Source organism: Malus domestica, chromosome 01, assembly GCF_042453785.1.
Source record: "Malus domestica chromosome 01, GDT2T_hap1".
Taxonomy (NCBI): Eukaryota; Viridiplantae; Streptophyta; class Magnoliopsida; order Rosales; family Rosaceae; genus Malus; species Malus domestica.
This window is the reverse complement of record NC_091661.1, coordinates 21246995-21263853: the sequence shown is the minus strand read 5'-3', so window position 1 is coordinate 21263853 and position 16859 is coordinate 21246995. Positions and strand designations below refer to the sequence as shown.

General features: G+C 38.0%; 2 protein-coding genes across 2 annotated transcripts; both read right to left on the bottom strand.

Moving 5' to 3' along the window:
• Positions 1-5849: 5849 nt before the first annotated feature.
• LOC114823991 (3-phosphoinositide-dependent protein kinase 1) lies at positions 5850-10641 on the bottom strand. The gene is made up of 11 exons (XM_029100088.2): positions 9884-10641; positions 8858-9038; positions 8638-8690; positions 8375-8476; positions 8196-8304; positions 8025-8103; positions 7722-7887; positions 7334-7468; positions 7044-7201; positions 6550-6772; positions 5850-6315 (listed from the first exon to the last, which is right to left on the bottom strand). Exons 1-11 carry the CDS (start codon positions 10058-10060, stop codon positions 6232-6234), a joined length of 1467 nt encoding a protein of 488 aa, XP_028955921.1. The 5' UTR covers positions 10061-10641; the 3' UTR covers positions 5850-6231.
• A 310-nt stretch (positions 10642-10951) lies between these two features.
• On the bottom strand, positions 10952-14515 carry LOC114823989 (uncharacterized). The gene is made up of 4 exons (XM_029100084.2): positions 14130-14515; positions 13203-13714; positions 11578-12486; positions 10952-11432 (listed from the first exon to the last, which is right to left on the bottom strand). Exons 1-4 carry the CDS (start codon positions 14301-14303, stop codon positions 11150-11152), a joined length of 1878 nt encoding a protein of 625 aa, XP_028955917.1. The 5' UTR covers positions 14304-14515; the 3' UTR covers positions 10952-11149.
• Positions 14516-16859: the final 2344 nt, after the last annotated feature.

Below are 16859 nucleotides of genomic sequence, written 5' to 3'. Positions count from 1 at the left end.
AGAAGCCAAAGGGGTACTAACCGGTTTGGTTGAATCATGAACTCCAAACTTCCGAATCAACTTCTCAAGGTATTGTCTTTGATTCAAACTGACGAAACCCTTTGCTCTATCTCTAGTGATCTCCATGCCAAGGATCTTCTTCACTTCACCAAGATCCTTCATCTCAAACTCATTCTTCATTTGCTTCTTCAATTTCTCAATCTCTTCGACATTCTTTGAGGCAATCAACATATCATCAACATATATCAATAAATAAATGAAAGACCCATCTTGCAACTTCTTGAAGTACACACAATGATCATATTGACTTCTAGAATAATTTTGGCCTCTCATAAATTTATCAAACCTCAAATACCATTGCCTTGGAGATTGCTTCAAGCCATAAAGTGATTTCTTCAATTTGCAAAACAAATTTTCCTTCCCTTTCACTATATACCCATCCGGTTGACACATATAGATCTCTTCATTCAAATCACCATGTAGGAAAGCCGTCTTCACATCGAGTTGCACAAGCTCAAGATCATATTGTGCAACAAGAGCTAACATAATACGAATTGAGGAGTGCTTCACAACCGGAGAAAAGATTTCATTGTAGTCAATGCCCTCCTTTTGTGCATACCCTTTAGCAACTAATCTTGCTTTGAATCTCACATTGCTTTTCTCATCAGCATCTTCCTTCTTGGCATACACCCATTTGCAACCGATAGCTTTCTTGCCCTTAGGCAATTTAGCTAACTCCCAAGTCTTGTTCTTCAAGAGAGAATTCATTTCATCACCCATGGCATTGCACCACCTCTTCTTCTCCTCACTCTCAATAGCTTCCTCAAAATTGGATGGAATCTCTTCAGTGATAATAGGAAGAGCAAAAGCAACATAGTCACTATACCGAGCTGGCTTGGTAATTTGTCTATTTCCTCTGTTCTTGGCACTAGACTCTTGAGGTGAAACTTCCTCTTCAACTTGAATAGAATCTTCAAGTTCAACTTCTTCAACATCTTCATGGTCTCCAACTTCTTCACTTGTAGTGGCATCGACATCAGCGGAAATAGGATTTGAAGTACTAGAGGCAACTTTCTCAAGCTCCACCTATTGGACATCTTTCACATTCTTCTAAGAGACTTTGTACATACTTTCTTCATCAAATGTCACATCTCTACTAATTACCAGTTTCTTCATCTCTGGACACCACAACCTGTAACCTTTGACACCACTACTAAAACCAAGAAAGATAGCCTTTTTGGCTATAGGATCAAGTTTATTTTCAGTCACATGAAAATAAGCAGGTGAACCAAAAATACAGATATAGTCATAATCAAAAGAAGGTTTTCCAGTCCATACCTCCATTGGTGTCTTACCCTGAATAACAGCTTAGGGTAACCGGTTGATGATGTGACATGCATAAGTAATTGCCTCTGCCCAAAACGACTTGCTCAAACCCGACTGAGACAACATACATCTAACCTTCTCAAGCAAGGTTCGATTCAATCTTTCTGCAACTCCATTTTGTTGTGGAGTTCCCCGAACACTGAAATGTCTCACAATTCCTTCTTCTTTGCAAACTTTAAAGAAAGGATCAGATGTGTATTCACCACCATTATCCGATCTCAAAATCTTAATCTTTCTCCTAGTCTGGTTCTCAACCATTTTCTTCCAACCCAAGAAAATGCTTAACACCTCACTCTTGTGCTTCATAGTGTAGACCCAAGACCTTCTTGAATAATCATCAACAAAGGTCACGAACCAATGTCTACCACTCAAAGAGGAAGTCTTTGTAGGACCCCAAACATCCGAATGCACATAATCAAGAATGCCCTTTGTCTGATGTACAGCAGTACCAAACTTCACTCTAGTTTGCTTCCCCAAGACACAATGCTCGCAGAAATCAAGCTTACAAGGCGTGGCACCTTTTAGAAGACCTTTTTTCACAAGCCCTTGTAGAGCTTTCTCACCGGCATGGCCTAATCTCATATGCCACAGTCTAGTAGTATCTGAATCAGATGTGCCCATATTTTCTGAGACTACAGATGCTTCACCTGTCACAGTGCTTCCTTGCAATAAATACAAATGGCCACATCTAGGAGCTTTCATCACAACAAATGCATCATAAGTAACTTTCAATGTCTGTCCATCTGAATGAAACCTGAAACCCTTAGATTCCAAAGTACCCAAAGAAATAAGATTTTTCTTCAAATTCGGTACATACCGAACACCTGTCAACTCTTTAACCATGCCATCATGCAACTTCAAACGAACTGTACCAATCCCTTTTGTTGTGCAAGGATTGTCATCTCCCATGAACACAACGCCACCATCAAACTCTTTCAAGCTTGAAAACCAATCCTTGTGAGGAGTCATATGATGAGTACAACCCGTATCCAACACCCACTTAGTAGCACAATCAAATGATGAGGAAGTGGTTAAAGCAAAATCAGAAAAATTTGTTTCAACCTCAGCAACATTAGCTTCAGAACTTTCTTTGCCTTTGGTCTTCAATTTAGGACAATCTTTCTTCCAATGGCCCTTATTACGACAAAAAGCACATTCATCCCTTTCCAAAGGTTTTCTACCTTTAGAGTTTCCTCTAGGTCGAGACTGTGATTTTTTCCTACTAGAATATGACTTCCTCTCTGATGATCTACCTCTAACAAATAAAGCTTCAGAGGTACTATCATGATTTTTATCTCTATACCTCATTTCATAATTCATCAAGGCATTTGATACATCTTCAAATTTCACAGTTTCTTTACCATGCATAATAGTGGTAACAAAATGCTCATAAGAGTTCGGCAAGGAATTCAACAATATTAAGGCCTTATCTTCATCCTTAATATCCTCATCTAAATTTAACAAGTCGGCAATCAACTTATTAAAAACATCAAGGTGTCTAATCATTTTTGTACCTTCTTTGTATTGAAAGCGGTAGAGCTTTTTCTTCAAGTGTAGCCGGTTCTCTGCACTCTTCGTCATATACTTGTCTTCCAATTTTTGCCATAACACACTTGCTACCGTCTCCCGCATCACAAAATACTTCTGAGTTTTTGCAAGGCACAACCGAATTGAAGAGCAAGCCCACAAATTTAATTTCTCCCATTCCGGCTTCGACATAGCTTCTGGCTTCTCTCCCAAAGCGGTAAGTAGATCTTGTTGAGCCAACACATCTTTGACCTCACATTGCCACATCCCGAAGTTGTTTGTGCCATCAAACTTTTCCACTTCGAACTTTGCATTTTGCACCGTAGTTCTTGCAAACCCGGAGCTGCTTCCAAAAGGATTTTCATCTTGCCCGTCTGACATCTTTGGCAATTAGACAGTACCCAAGAGCAACCAGTGCTCTGATACCAATTGTTGTGCTAGGATAGCACCAAACCTTATGGAACCAACTCTTGATAACCCACAGGAAATATATCAAGAAATGCAAGAACAAAATATTAAAGACACCAAGATTTTAACGAGGTTCCTCAACAGTCAGTGTAACTGGAGTACGTCCTCGGAGCAGTAGGAGCTCATCTAATAATCCATTATCAACCAAATGGGAGTTTACAAAGTGTTGGCAATCTCACAACCCAAATAACCCAATACACCCAATAGCTGTCACACATCACAGAAACAAATAGAGAAAGAAATATAATGAATAATTTTTTTCTCTATACATGTAGCTCAAAGCTGTTACAACAATAACTATGATGGATGATTGCTAACCAAAAAGAAGAGCACCTTCTTCTTCTTTTCTGCTCTCAGTTTTCTGCTCTTTGCAGCTCTCTTTGCTCTCTCAAAGATAGACTACTAAAACAGAAAATGGTGCACTCTCCTTCCTCTCTCTTTCTCACTTCCGTATGCTAACATTCATCCATCCTAAAACAACTAATAAACAAAACCAAAGTAAAGACATAATGATTACTTTACAAACATCATCATGACTTTCCTTTTTTTCTTTTCAACAAACATAATCATGATGCCTTTCACTTTTTTTTATTGGGAACTTTAACGAAAAGCACCCGGTACTGTTCACTTTAACGAAAAACCACATTTTTACACTAAAAAGTCAATCCAGGTACTATTCATTTTACCCTTTATTTTGTCCTTATCATTAAAACTCAAAGTTTTCAAGCCATTTTCATTAGTTTTCTTTTTTTTTCTTTTGGTTTGTTTATTAGGAAAGGTGATGGCCACTTGGCCACAATTCAACATCTGGTACATTGTATCCTTTGAAGTCCAAGCCAGCGACGTCATTGTAATTCACAGTTCCACTTGGGTTCTGTCCGTAATTAAAACCAATATTGCAATTTTTAGGACATAGAAAGATGAAAAAAGATTAAGAATGTACTAAACTTACCAGCCAATCCCAAATGCCAGTGTGAGCAAACTGTTGAGGAATGGTAACATCACCAATTGACATGGAATTATTGGCGTTTCCGGCGATGCCAAAATGGACAATTCCTACAATGTCAAACAGATCCACCATTTGCTGTGTTGCTGCAGCAGCATTCACCTGATTCAGAAGCGTTTCGAGTTTCTATGTGTGCTAAGATTCCGACAGCTGTGTGATAGTAACTAACTTTTCGTGCATTAAGTAGTTTCACTCTGAGAAGCTCTTCGATGTGGTTATGTATTCTGAAAACTATAGTTCCAATTCCTAAACAGAGTCGGCCATGAGATTTTGAGGGCTATGTGCGAAACTTAAACTAAGCCCTAACATGATTTAACACGATAATACATGAGAAATTTTTTTGCGTGAATCAGTGCCATAAATTAAGCAGCCAGCGTTTACCTGACAGATTGAACATTACTAACTTTTTGGTGCATTAGCAGACAGTAAGCATGGCTCACCATTACAATGTTTCAACTGTGATAAGACCAATATACGGTCCTTTGCGGTTAACTTCTTTGATCAGATTCAAAGATTTCCTGTTTAATGGTAAAGAAAACGAAGAAACAGCTAGCAGGGAGAACAAAACCAGCATAGTGAAGCATTCCGACACCTGTTTTGCAGTAATGGTCGCGGCGTTGAAAAGAAATTGTTGAAAAAATATGAACTTGCTGATCAGAATTACTAGCCATTGAAGCCACTCGTATAAGCTTACATTCCATTGACCACAAAAGTCTGTGTGCCACTGTGCATAACTTCCTGATCCTAGGTGGAATGCCACTGTGCATATTTGACATCAAAAGTTTCTTCAACCGAAGTGTTATTTGCTAACTCGATTTGAAGACTTGGTGATTTGGAGTCAAATTTGATAGTAATGTTAAATTTATTTTTAATTCATTTTAATGGTGGACCTCTTATTCCACTAACATTTCAACTAATAAAAATTTGGTTTTAACATTTTTTTTAATAACTACAACCATTTAAAGCTTTATTTAAATAATAAAATAACATTTGACAATTCGATAAATTTGACATGAAACTTCAGATTGTCATCTTCAGATTGTCACATCAGCCATCAATTGTAATTTGACTCTTATAATTTGACATTTCCTATGAAGATGATCTAAAAAAGCATAGAGAATGATATATTCACAGTAGTGAGTATTATATCATTGTCTAAGTGTATAAAAATCAGGATTAGTTGAACATTAGGCATTTGGGATATTAATATATGGTTACGAAGATAATGACATCGATAATCATCTACGTAACATTTTGACCACTTCAACATTTACTGATAGAACAATAATTCGACGAGGGATGAATAATGGCACCGATAATCATCTGTAGCGGGTCACCTATGAACAGGGTTCTGTGGCCATGGATTTCCGCTGCGTACACTTATTTTCGTCGCCAATGATGCGGCGCAGGCACTTCTAAGGGTTAGTTGCAACAGCATCCATCTCAAGAGTTGGGAACAAAATGCAACAATTTCACATCTCACTTTGTTTATTTAGAGAAACATCATATCTTTCAATGTAAAGATATTTAAAAATTTCGTTCACTGGATTGTAACTTTAGATACAATAAACAAGTAATGATCCCAGCCCCTTTACAGACCCTACAACTTAGGAGCTCGCAAGTACAAAATTATGCCACACAAAGCATGAAACGGGCGAAAAACCATCGACACATGTTTAGTTCTGGGCATCGAGAGGGGTGGAAGCTTTGCACCTTGAAAAAGATGAATCCGCAGACACCAACCTCGTTCATTAGATAATAATTGCCCGGGGCACATCTTGATCTTGGTTCCTCCACACTATGATATCCAAAAAAAAAATATGTATGAAGACCACGCACGGATTTCACCTATTTTGAAGCCCCTCAATTGCCTTCTTCCATTGCCAAGCTCTTTGTTTTGCATCCTCAAATTGCAATACCTTTTTCGGCTGGAAAAATTACATGGTATCAGAAAAGGAAATGCAACTACGTAAAACTTGAGAAGCAATTTCATCAACTCAAGGCTATAACAGCATCGCATTTCATGGCACTCCATAGTTCAATGTCATATTATCGTAAATACACTGTAAAGCATTTTCTCAGTAATAGAGCCATGATGCAAAATCTTAGGGGAAAACTCACTGAAAATGATGTAACAGAGAGAACAGGAAGTAAGGGCATACCGTACAAATCTTGAACTGTGATGGACTAGTGACTTGGATGCTGAAGTCATTAGAGTTGTCCGACCAGATTATATTTCCCTTCACTATTAGCTTTGCAGGATCCACATAAATCAATTTTGGCTTGTTGGTGAGGATAAGCTGCACCTTCTTGCTTGTCAGTTTTTGAATTTTCTTCACCATTGAGATCATAAGAACTGACTCTCCAGGCTCCAGGAATTGTTGCCTATTAGCATGGTAAAACATAGATTAAAACATCGACTTGGATTTCATATAAGAAAGAAGCAAAGATAATTGCTAAAGTAATTAGAAATAAAACGTTTAACCTTCAAATCAAGTGTCAGTTAAGCATATTTAGATCCGAGATTCTTTCCAAGAAACAGGAATAACATTACACTAAAACACACAAGTTCACAAAAAACTTCGTAAGCAAAATAATCTAGGTCTTACAAGTAAAACAAGTGATGATAAACACAAAGCACGGGTGTAGAGATTACCATTTGGAATCAAAGGAATCAATTGAAGCAAGCCTAGTTACATGACCAGATCCTTCAGAAGAAGATGTGGCACCACTGTTACCCTCATTTTGTTTTGCTGCACCATCTCCAATGTGCAAGGGGTTCCATGAGTTATCGCGGCTATCACCCTTATCTGACTGAACACCAAAAGCATATAAACACAATGTTTTAATAAACAATCTAAAAATGTCCATGCAAGAATGGAATAATATAAGCAAGAGTTGAATTTCTCCATAAAAATATTTCCAAAACAAAATTGAAATCCATACCCCTGTCTCCAAAGCCAGTTTTGGAGGAGTTTGTGTTCGCAAATTTTTCCAGTCAACTCCCTTAAAGAATGGATGCATCTTCAGTGCAGCATAACCATCCGGCCTGGCACCTGGTCTTCTGCTAGGATCTAAATCCTGAAACAGTTACATTCCCAAGAACATAAGTGGTGTATAACTCCATATAATTTTTAAGAAAAAGAATCCCATAAATTTTTTTGAGAATATGGATGTTGTCTTCCCAGTTCACCAAAAAAAACATTTTTTGTTCCATAGTGGGTGGAGGGCTATTTACTTGGTCTAACTGGCTGTCACCCTAAGGGAAGGCTAGATATCACTAGCACAATTACTAATAGAAGCTAATTGCAATAAGTATAAGTTGATAGCTTACCAATAACCGGTTGATAAGGTCTTTAGCTTCCTCTGAAAAATTATTTGGAAACCTAAGATCTCTTGCTATAATTCTTTGAAAAATAAGCCACTCACTTGCATCTTTGAAAGGAGAAGTTCCTGAAAGCATTTGGTACAAGGTGCAGCCAAGTGCCCAGAGGTCATTTCTGTTTTGATATTTTCAAAAAAAGCAAAAAAATATATGTTATCCTACATAGTTCATATATTTTTAAGAACAGACAAACTACTAGTCAGAAGCAGTCAAAAACATAAAAGCCCTAGTCACTCAACACAAGTGCCTTACCCGAAAGTTGCAGGCGAAGAATTCAGGACTTCGGGAGGGACATAAGCAGCTGTCCCCACAAATGTGCAGGCCTTATCATCTACACAGTCATCCAGAAAAGAATTTTATCATATTAATCAAATTTCAAACTTGGAACCATGGAGCCTTCTCATGACTAAAATTATAAGATACCTGATGCTGCATTCGGAAGAACTGTAATTCGGCTATCCTGCATGGGCTTTACACTCCCAAAATCAGCAATCTTGATGTTACCCTCTGATGTAAGAAGCAAGTTCTCTGGCTGCCATTTGAAAATCTATTAGCATTTTCAAATGATTAAGTTGCACATAAGTACAGCCTTGAGAGAATACCTTTATATCTCTGTGAATCAATCCCATACTATGTATGTATTCAAGTGCGTCTACAACTTCTGCTGCATAGAAGCGAGCTTCATCCTCAGAGAGACGACCTTTCTGTGCACAATTCAAGAACAAAATATAATATTTACATAATCCTTGATGTGCAATTAAGCATGAAAATCACATCATCAAGGGGATTCTCTCATTGAAAAGGTAAAGGCAGAGGTAATTTCAGAATAACATGGAAAACACATGTTTTTAAGCTTAAAGCTTACCCTAGTTATTTGATCAAAAAGTTCTCCACCTTCACAGGATTCAAGTGCCATGTCTTCAAACAAAATTAGAGAGGCCAGTGTCACATATATTCCGGAATGGGAATACAACAACCAATAAATAACAAAAAATACAAAGACACTGAACCAGAAAGAATACGTGAATCTGAAACAAGTACAGAAGATATGGAGATTTCTAAAAGGTTACAACCAGAATACCTACACAATGAAAAGGAATCTTGAAAGGTAAAGAATAGCCGCACAATTCCTGGATGATCCAGCTGATCAAGAACAATACGTTCCAACTTCACATAAGCTGTTTTATTTTCTTTGGTGATGAATTTTTTGTCCATGATCTTTAATGCATAGACAGTTCCAGTGTCCTTCTTCTTAGCTCTCACAACCTGAAATTTATTGGTGATAAGAGACAAATAAGAACACAGCAAACTTTAAGCATCACAAACAGGTCAGCAACCATATGTATATTTTATTCTTTCATCGATTAAAAGTTTTGAAACATGTTCGTTATGACAGCAATCACATAGCCAGCAACATCTTTATAAGAACACCAGCAACATCCTTTCTCTCTTGAAGAATAGCGCAACTTTCAAATATAAAAGAATATCAGGAAGTGAAATAACTTTAATTCCTGTTGAAACTGAAGCCTATAGAGAACCCAAAAATCTGATATTTTCACGACTCTCCTTGTAACCTCAAAACTTCTTCTACCAGCGAGATAACATATTAGCAAACTCAAAATCCGATGTCCTTAATCCCAAGATTTCCAACTAAAAATCCTATGTCCTTAATCCCAACTAAAAATCCTAGGTCCTTGAATTTACTCTAAGCTCACACCAATCAAATGCAGGTTTGAAACTCTGAAAGTCCCGAGTAAAACAAAATGCACATAAGCATCCCAACTTATAAAACTGATCAACCCATGTAACAGTTATTTTTCTCCTTCCATTACATTGTAAAATTTTAGCAATTTTTCGACTAGTTTATGCAAAGTTGCGAAAATATAGCAAAAGCAGGACTTCCTTCAAACCACAGGGTATGTTCTTTTGCAACAATTGATATTTTCCACAACCTATAAGCAATTATTATAAATTTGCAATAAATTTATAGCATTTACAAATGAATTGCATCATTCAATCTACAAGAAAAATCCAGATGACAAAACACCAATTTAACAAAATCAAAACAACAAATAAAACAATAAATTAAAAAAAAAGATTAAAAATGAGACCTTGGAGTAGGAACCAACGCCATAGATCTTGCCCAATTCAAAGTCTTGAATGGTGAAATGCTCCTGGGGAGCCCTGAAAGCGAAGCTCTTGGATCTCGGAACATTGCTGTTGGCGGCATTAGAAGAATTCCCCTGAATCTTCAACTTAGTATCAAAATCTTTCTCCATTGCCAACATATCTCTTCTCTCCCAATACCCCTCTACATGTTAAGCACTCTCTCTCTCTCTCTCTCTCTCTCTCTCTAGAAACCCAATTTCTCTCTCTACAGGAAAAGCCTTGTGAGGAGAGCAAAGACCATCACTTGGATAGGAAGAGAGTTCCTTTGTCCCCCTTTCTCTGATATTCTCCTCTGTACAAAAGAAAAGGTGAGGGGGGGTTGGACTGGACTGGATGGGATTGGATTCCTGATTGTTTGAAATGTGGGTATGTGTGTATTCAGAGGAGGGTGAGCAGCTTTAGCTTTGGTTCCAATTTCAAAACCCTAGAAAGTAGAGAGATTGAATTATTATGGAATTGGGTAATGGGGAGGGGAGAGAGAGAGAGAGAGAGAGTGGAGTAATATTAGTTATTGGATGGAGGAGAGGAGAGGGAGGTATAGGGATGGAAGAAGAGAGGAGAGAGAGGGCACATATGCCACATGGGATTCAATGATGGATGGATGGATGGATGGATGGCTTCCCAACCCCTAAAGCCCTAAAAATGGAAAATTGGAGGGAGTGGCAATGAAATTTGCTCATGCATTTGCCATTGCTGCCTTTTTGTGGATATGGAGAAGAGAGCATTGCAATGTCTATTGGGCTTCTCTCTAACGGATCGAAATCTTGAGCAATGTTTTCTAGTGAAACTTATCTAACACAAAACTGTTTATATTATTAATCTGTGAATCTGAACCGCACATTAAAAAAAAAGCTACCCAATAATGAGTCTAGATTTCTATATCTATAATACCTTATGTTGTCGGATTGTGTGATAAGAGAACATTTCCAAAAGATAATCAATTTCAGCTCTTTTGGATGAGCAAAGTGATGACATAGAAATGGAAGTGCAAATGGTGAAAACAAGTGCAATGGCATAAATGGTATTTAGATTCAGTGGAAGGTTCAATTGGTCCTGTTAGGTAGCCAAATACACAAAAGATAATAACATAACAGAAAATTTGCAAAACTTTCCGGTCGCTGGCAACAACGGAACACGGTTGTGTCATTCAACATGAGTTTGCTTTTCGTAAAACTTCCTATATCGTTTTCTTCCATTTCAATTCGAAACTAGCCATTGCCTGGACCATGTCCATTTTGTTGATTTTCGTTCTCAACACCGTCTCTATCTCCATAATAAGCCCATGGTAGAAATGACTCCAATAATACTTCAAGTGCATTTCGATCTGCAACATCGCGTGGAGCACGGCCAAACTCCACCGGATTGCCAGCATTTGCAACATTACCGGGAGCATGGCCGCCCTCCGTTGGATCACCCAAAAATTGTTGCAAAACTTCTGGCGGGGCAGTTGGCACTGACAAAGAGAAATCTGAAACTAACAAGTGGGCGTACCTATAGCAAACAAGCAAGCAGTCGGTCATTCTACCAAATTCAGGCTTAACATAAGCAGATATAACTTTTTAAGTTTACGCAACAGTGATAAACAAAATACTAGGAAAAAAGTAGCTGAAATGCAAAACTGTTACCGCACACTTACTCGTTTTTCTCAGATGAGAATGTTTCTTTTCTCACGCATGACCAATCGTCCTTATCGCTACTATTATGTCTCAGTGTCTCTATCACAAGCTGTGCAGCATCCCTCAGCAAATCATGCAGATCTGGGAGCCTCCATAGAAGAAAATTCCGCTCAACATATATGTTTATTAGGTGATCCAAGGATGGGATTCCTACTTGATCTGCTTGAAAATATGGATTTTTTAGTATCTGCGCCCACACCTTGTCCTTCAAAGGTACCTTTTCCACTAATTTTTTCAAGACTGACGGGTGAAGTATCAATGCCTGTTTCATAAGATCAGCTGAAGTAGACTTGGCATTTTCCAGTGCACCTTTCGAAGATTCTTCTTTCTCAAGATAGAAATGGCAAATGGCAAGGGAATATGAAAAATTTGGAAACAACCATAAGGAGTTATCACTTTTATATTCTTCAGAGAACCGTTCTAGCCATGCATACTCCTCTGCCCTCAACGAAAAATAGTCAATGCAGAACATGGCCCCCATTGGATCATCAAAATCTAGTGAAAGTAACAACTTGCAGACTTCTAAAGCAGATCGATGGCAACCACGCCTATCCATATTTCTCATGTGAGTAAAAAGTACCGTGAACAGAGGCTTGTTTGTTTCATGGCTGTATTTTAGTTGGCAATTGCCCTGCAAGGGTGTGAACATTGGATTCCATGCACATTCCAAAGCATATAAGCACTTCGAGATAAGTTCTGCTGATATTTGATGTTCACCCGAAAACTTATAGTACTCTGCCATGGTTATAAGCGAATCCAAATGATAAGGATTGTATAACAAAATACTTGCAATTCCATTGATATCATGTATTGCTTTGGCAGCTTCAAATGCCCTCTGAGCTTGAAGGTAGGATGAGGAATGTACGTATCTGCACGTAAGATCAAAATCCAGATTATGATGCATGATAAAACCAAGCCAGAAGCAAGCGGGATCACATATCATAAATCCTAGTCTGACACTCTAAGCTATGAGCATAAATAATGTAAAAATAGGAGAAATTAAAATTTGAAAAAGAAAAGCAAACAAGAATAGTGAAGATTTGACTCAAAAAGACAGTTACCATTGCTTAAAGAGCAGGATACCAGCTATGAAAAAAGCCGGATGATTGATGACGAATTTATGACCATTTGGTACCCATGGCATTTTAGTAAAGAGTGTACTTCTATATAATTTCATGCGGTCGTCAACCAGTTTGTCATGTACAAGGTGCTACAATTGAGTGTTACCAAACTTAAGTGAACCAGTTTCAAACTTTCAGTCACATAAGAAATTTATATTTGAACAATTTTGGCTTACAGAACAAAATCCCCATGAATCCAATTTGCAAACACAATTCAACCACATTACAACATTCATACTTGCATGGACTGCGGTTGTCTATGACACCCGTTAATTATAGGTCTGCCGAAGTATGAGTCATTACATATTTGAGAACTACTTTCTTGACAACGGTTAACAATTCTCTACATTGAACTCAAGCCCATCAGTAGCACCAGCTTTCTTATAATCCAGAAAAAATTGATAGCACTAGCAGTTTTTGTACTCATTTCAAAATACAACAAGAAGCAAAGAGAATGATCTTACCGAAAGTGGTGATATCCATCAATCACTTCAAGAAATTCCATGGACAAAGAACCATCCCAGCGATGCCAATGCTCTGATGCAGTGACAAGTATAGTTTTTCTAGGAATATGAGCAGCACGTCTTCCACCACGCACCAGTCTAGAACTGCCACCACTCCGCTCATGTTTCTCAAAGGACTTTACCACCTTAGAGCCAAAGATTCTCCGCAGCTCATTGTCAGCATTTAAATACTTGGGATCCACTTGCAGCACAGAGGGTGCACACGGCTTAGCCAAATTCTCACAACCTTTTCCGCTGGCTGCTTTTTCCGGGGCATCCAAAGAAATTGATTCAAGAATCCCATCCAAGGGCTTTTCGACATTGGAAGCAGCCGAAGAAGAGGAAGAAGCCTCTTTGCTTTTCTTCTTTTTCTTCTTCTTTGATTTTTGATCGTTGGTTGAAGCTACACCAGCCTTCGTTTTCAGCTGAGGCAAAACAACCACGGGTTCATCAACAGTTTCTGATTCATCCTCCTGCAACCACCCAAGAACCCCACAAAAAAATTAGAAAAAACACCCTGACAACTTTAAGTTCTATACAAAAACTCTTCAAGAGCTCAATCGGAGAAAAAGACAGCCCCATATCTATGCACTTGTCATGCTCAAACTGATTCTTACTCTCCCATTTCCAATTCATTTCGGTTTTTTTCTAAAGTTTCGAGTTTGAAGTGCTTTTCTCTAAAGTGTAACGTTATCGAGGGCTTACCCTACAAAAAACATCCAAAGTAAAACCCTTTTACAGAATCCAACACCAACCCATCACAGCTCGTTGATCACTCAGCACATTGAACGCAAAAATCAATAAAATTTCACCATTTTAAACTATAATTCGTTTCATTTTCTTAAATCCACTGAAAAAAAAGCGAAAAATTAAATTTAAAAAGTGAACCTGATCGTCGTCGTCGCCGTCGCCGCCGCCGCCGGTGAGGAGGTCGAAGGGATTGATTTTAGCTTTTCCATTGAGCTGCTGGATTTCTTCTTCACCTTCTGATTCGGATTCTATTAGGTGTCGGTCTTCTTCTTCTTGTTCCTTCAAAACTTTCTTCAGCATTCGACCCGACATCACCGCAGTAATCCGAAGCTCGATTCCCTCAAATTCTCAATCTTTTCTATTCAAATCAGCTTCAGCGATTCACCAACCAACAAATAAAACCCAAATTGCCAAAAAACTAGAGCTCGAGTCCGAATTCGATAACTGGATTCTGGACATCCCAATAGGAAACAGGATGACTAAACGACATCACTTCGGTGCTCCTTTGCTCAATTTGCCACGATAGCAATAGTATTATCATTTATATTTGGGCAAAAGACTGTTTACTACTCTCAAGTTTCATGGTTTTCAACATTTAGTACATCAATTTTTTTTCATCCCAGAGTCATACCTAAAGTGTAAATTTTGGGACAGTATCATACATCCGTTAGTCAAACGGTTAACTTTGCTATTAAATGATGATGTGGCACCCACGTGGACAATGACTGAGTGCCACGTGTCATTAAAAAAATTAAAAATAATTAAACTATTAAAATAATTAATAAAATGAAAGTAAAAATTAAAAAAATTAAAAAAATAAAACCCCAGATCCCCATTGTCTTCCCCACCCCGACCCCTCATCCCTTCTCCCTCTACACATCCATCCTTCCCCTCCCCCTTCTCCCCAGATTCCCTTTCATTTTTTCTCTCGTTCCCTCTGCATAGGCCTAGTCCCGTCCACTCCCTCTGCACATCCAAGAACTCAGTCGTCCACTCCGTCGAGGTCCAGGAACCCGACAAGTCCCTTGTCCTCGGATGGAAGCACGGCGACCCTCTCTTCCACAGAAATCTCGCCTAGCTGTAGAGATTCAAGAACAACAACCAACCAACCAAATCTCAATCAAACAACCAATCAGTCAATCAATCAATCCAAATCCAAAAATTCAAATTGTAGAGAGAGAAAAAGATAGGGGGCATACAGAGATGGCTCTGGGGGTAGCGTAGGGAGGGCGGAGCTCCGGTGAAGAAATCAGAGAGAGAGGACGGGAAGGAGGGAGGGTGGTTGGTGTGGGTTGTAGAGGAGAGAAGAGAGGGAGGGAGAGTGGGTGGTTGCAGAGGAGAAAAGAGAGGGTGGGGGTTGCAGCAAGTGCCAGAGGGAGGAGTGGATGGAGAAAGGGTGGCTCGGGTAAGCAAGGGGTGGGTGATGGGGGTGCTTGAATGGAGAAGATGAAGGGGTGGATGGGATGAAGGGGCGGAGGGGACGGGGGAAGGATGGATGTGCAGATGGAGAAGGGAAGGGGTCGAGGTGGGGAAGACAAAGGGATCTAGGGAATTTTTTTTTTTTTTAACTTTTAATTAATTAAATATTTTAATAGTTTATTATATTTTTAAATTTTTGAATGACACGTGGCACCCAGTCATTGTCCACGTGGGTGCCACATCATCATTTAACAGCAAAGTTAACAGTTTGACTAACGGATGTATGAGACTGTCCCAAAATTTACACTTTAGGTATGACTCTGGGATGAAAAAAAATTGATGTACTAAATGTTGAAAACCATAAAACTTGAGGGTAGTAAACAGTCTTTTGCCCTTTATATTTATAAAAGGTGATGCTATTCTCACACCCAAGGTATAAAATATCAATGATATCGGAAATATCAGTAGTCTAAAAACACGGAAATTTCGATGGAAATATCGGAATATTATCGATATCGATAAAAATTGAATAAAAACCACCAAAATTGTACGAAAAACTTGGGAAATTTTTATTGAAATTTTGCAGAATATTTATTTAGTCAATTATCTATTAGTTTATCACAAAAAATTGGAAGGAAATGCATTGCATGATGGATTTAACTGATTTAAGTTGATTATATAGCGAGCTAGCAAACATTGTGAGTGTAGAAAATATGTAGTAATAAGAAAAGAAGTTTAAACACACCATAATCATTATATATAATGAATTAGTACAATATTTTACACTTTATACATTGCATGGTAAGATACATGAGTGACTTAGTACCATATAGAGTTCCTATCAAGGTCTAAAATATCGATGATATCGGAAATATTAGTAGTCAAAAAACACGGAAATTTCGATTGAGATATTGGGATAATATCGATATTTTAGACCTTGCTCACACCTATATCTTATATTCTCATCTACCTTTTAATAAAAAATTTAATTTCAAATTTGTCCATTTACAAAAAGACTGATAAGGGCATTAATGATCTTGTTTTGCTTCAATGAAAGTAAAAAAATAGAAATGGACTTAGAAGATGATTTTTTCATTGAACATGTAGAAGACAATGGGGTGGGTCTATTAGCTCTCTTTGTAAATTACATTTCACTTGCTCAGATTTAAGTATAACTATAACCTCATACATCTTTAAAATATTTCAATCTCATAGACAAACTTCTATTTGTTGCAATTTCATACATCTGTTAAGTGATGACGTGACAAATGTACGACCCACATATTTGATGACGTGGCGTATAAAAAATAATTGGTTATCCAAAAACAATTTAAACAAAAAATTAAGTGTTTTTTTAACAAACGATATTAGAATACAACGCTCTAAGTGTTTTTTGAACAGACGATATTATTTATACTATGAAATGGAAGTGGGCTTAAGCCTCACAAT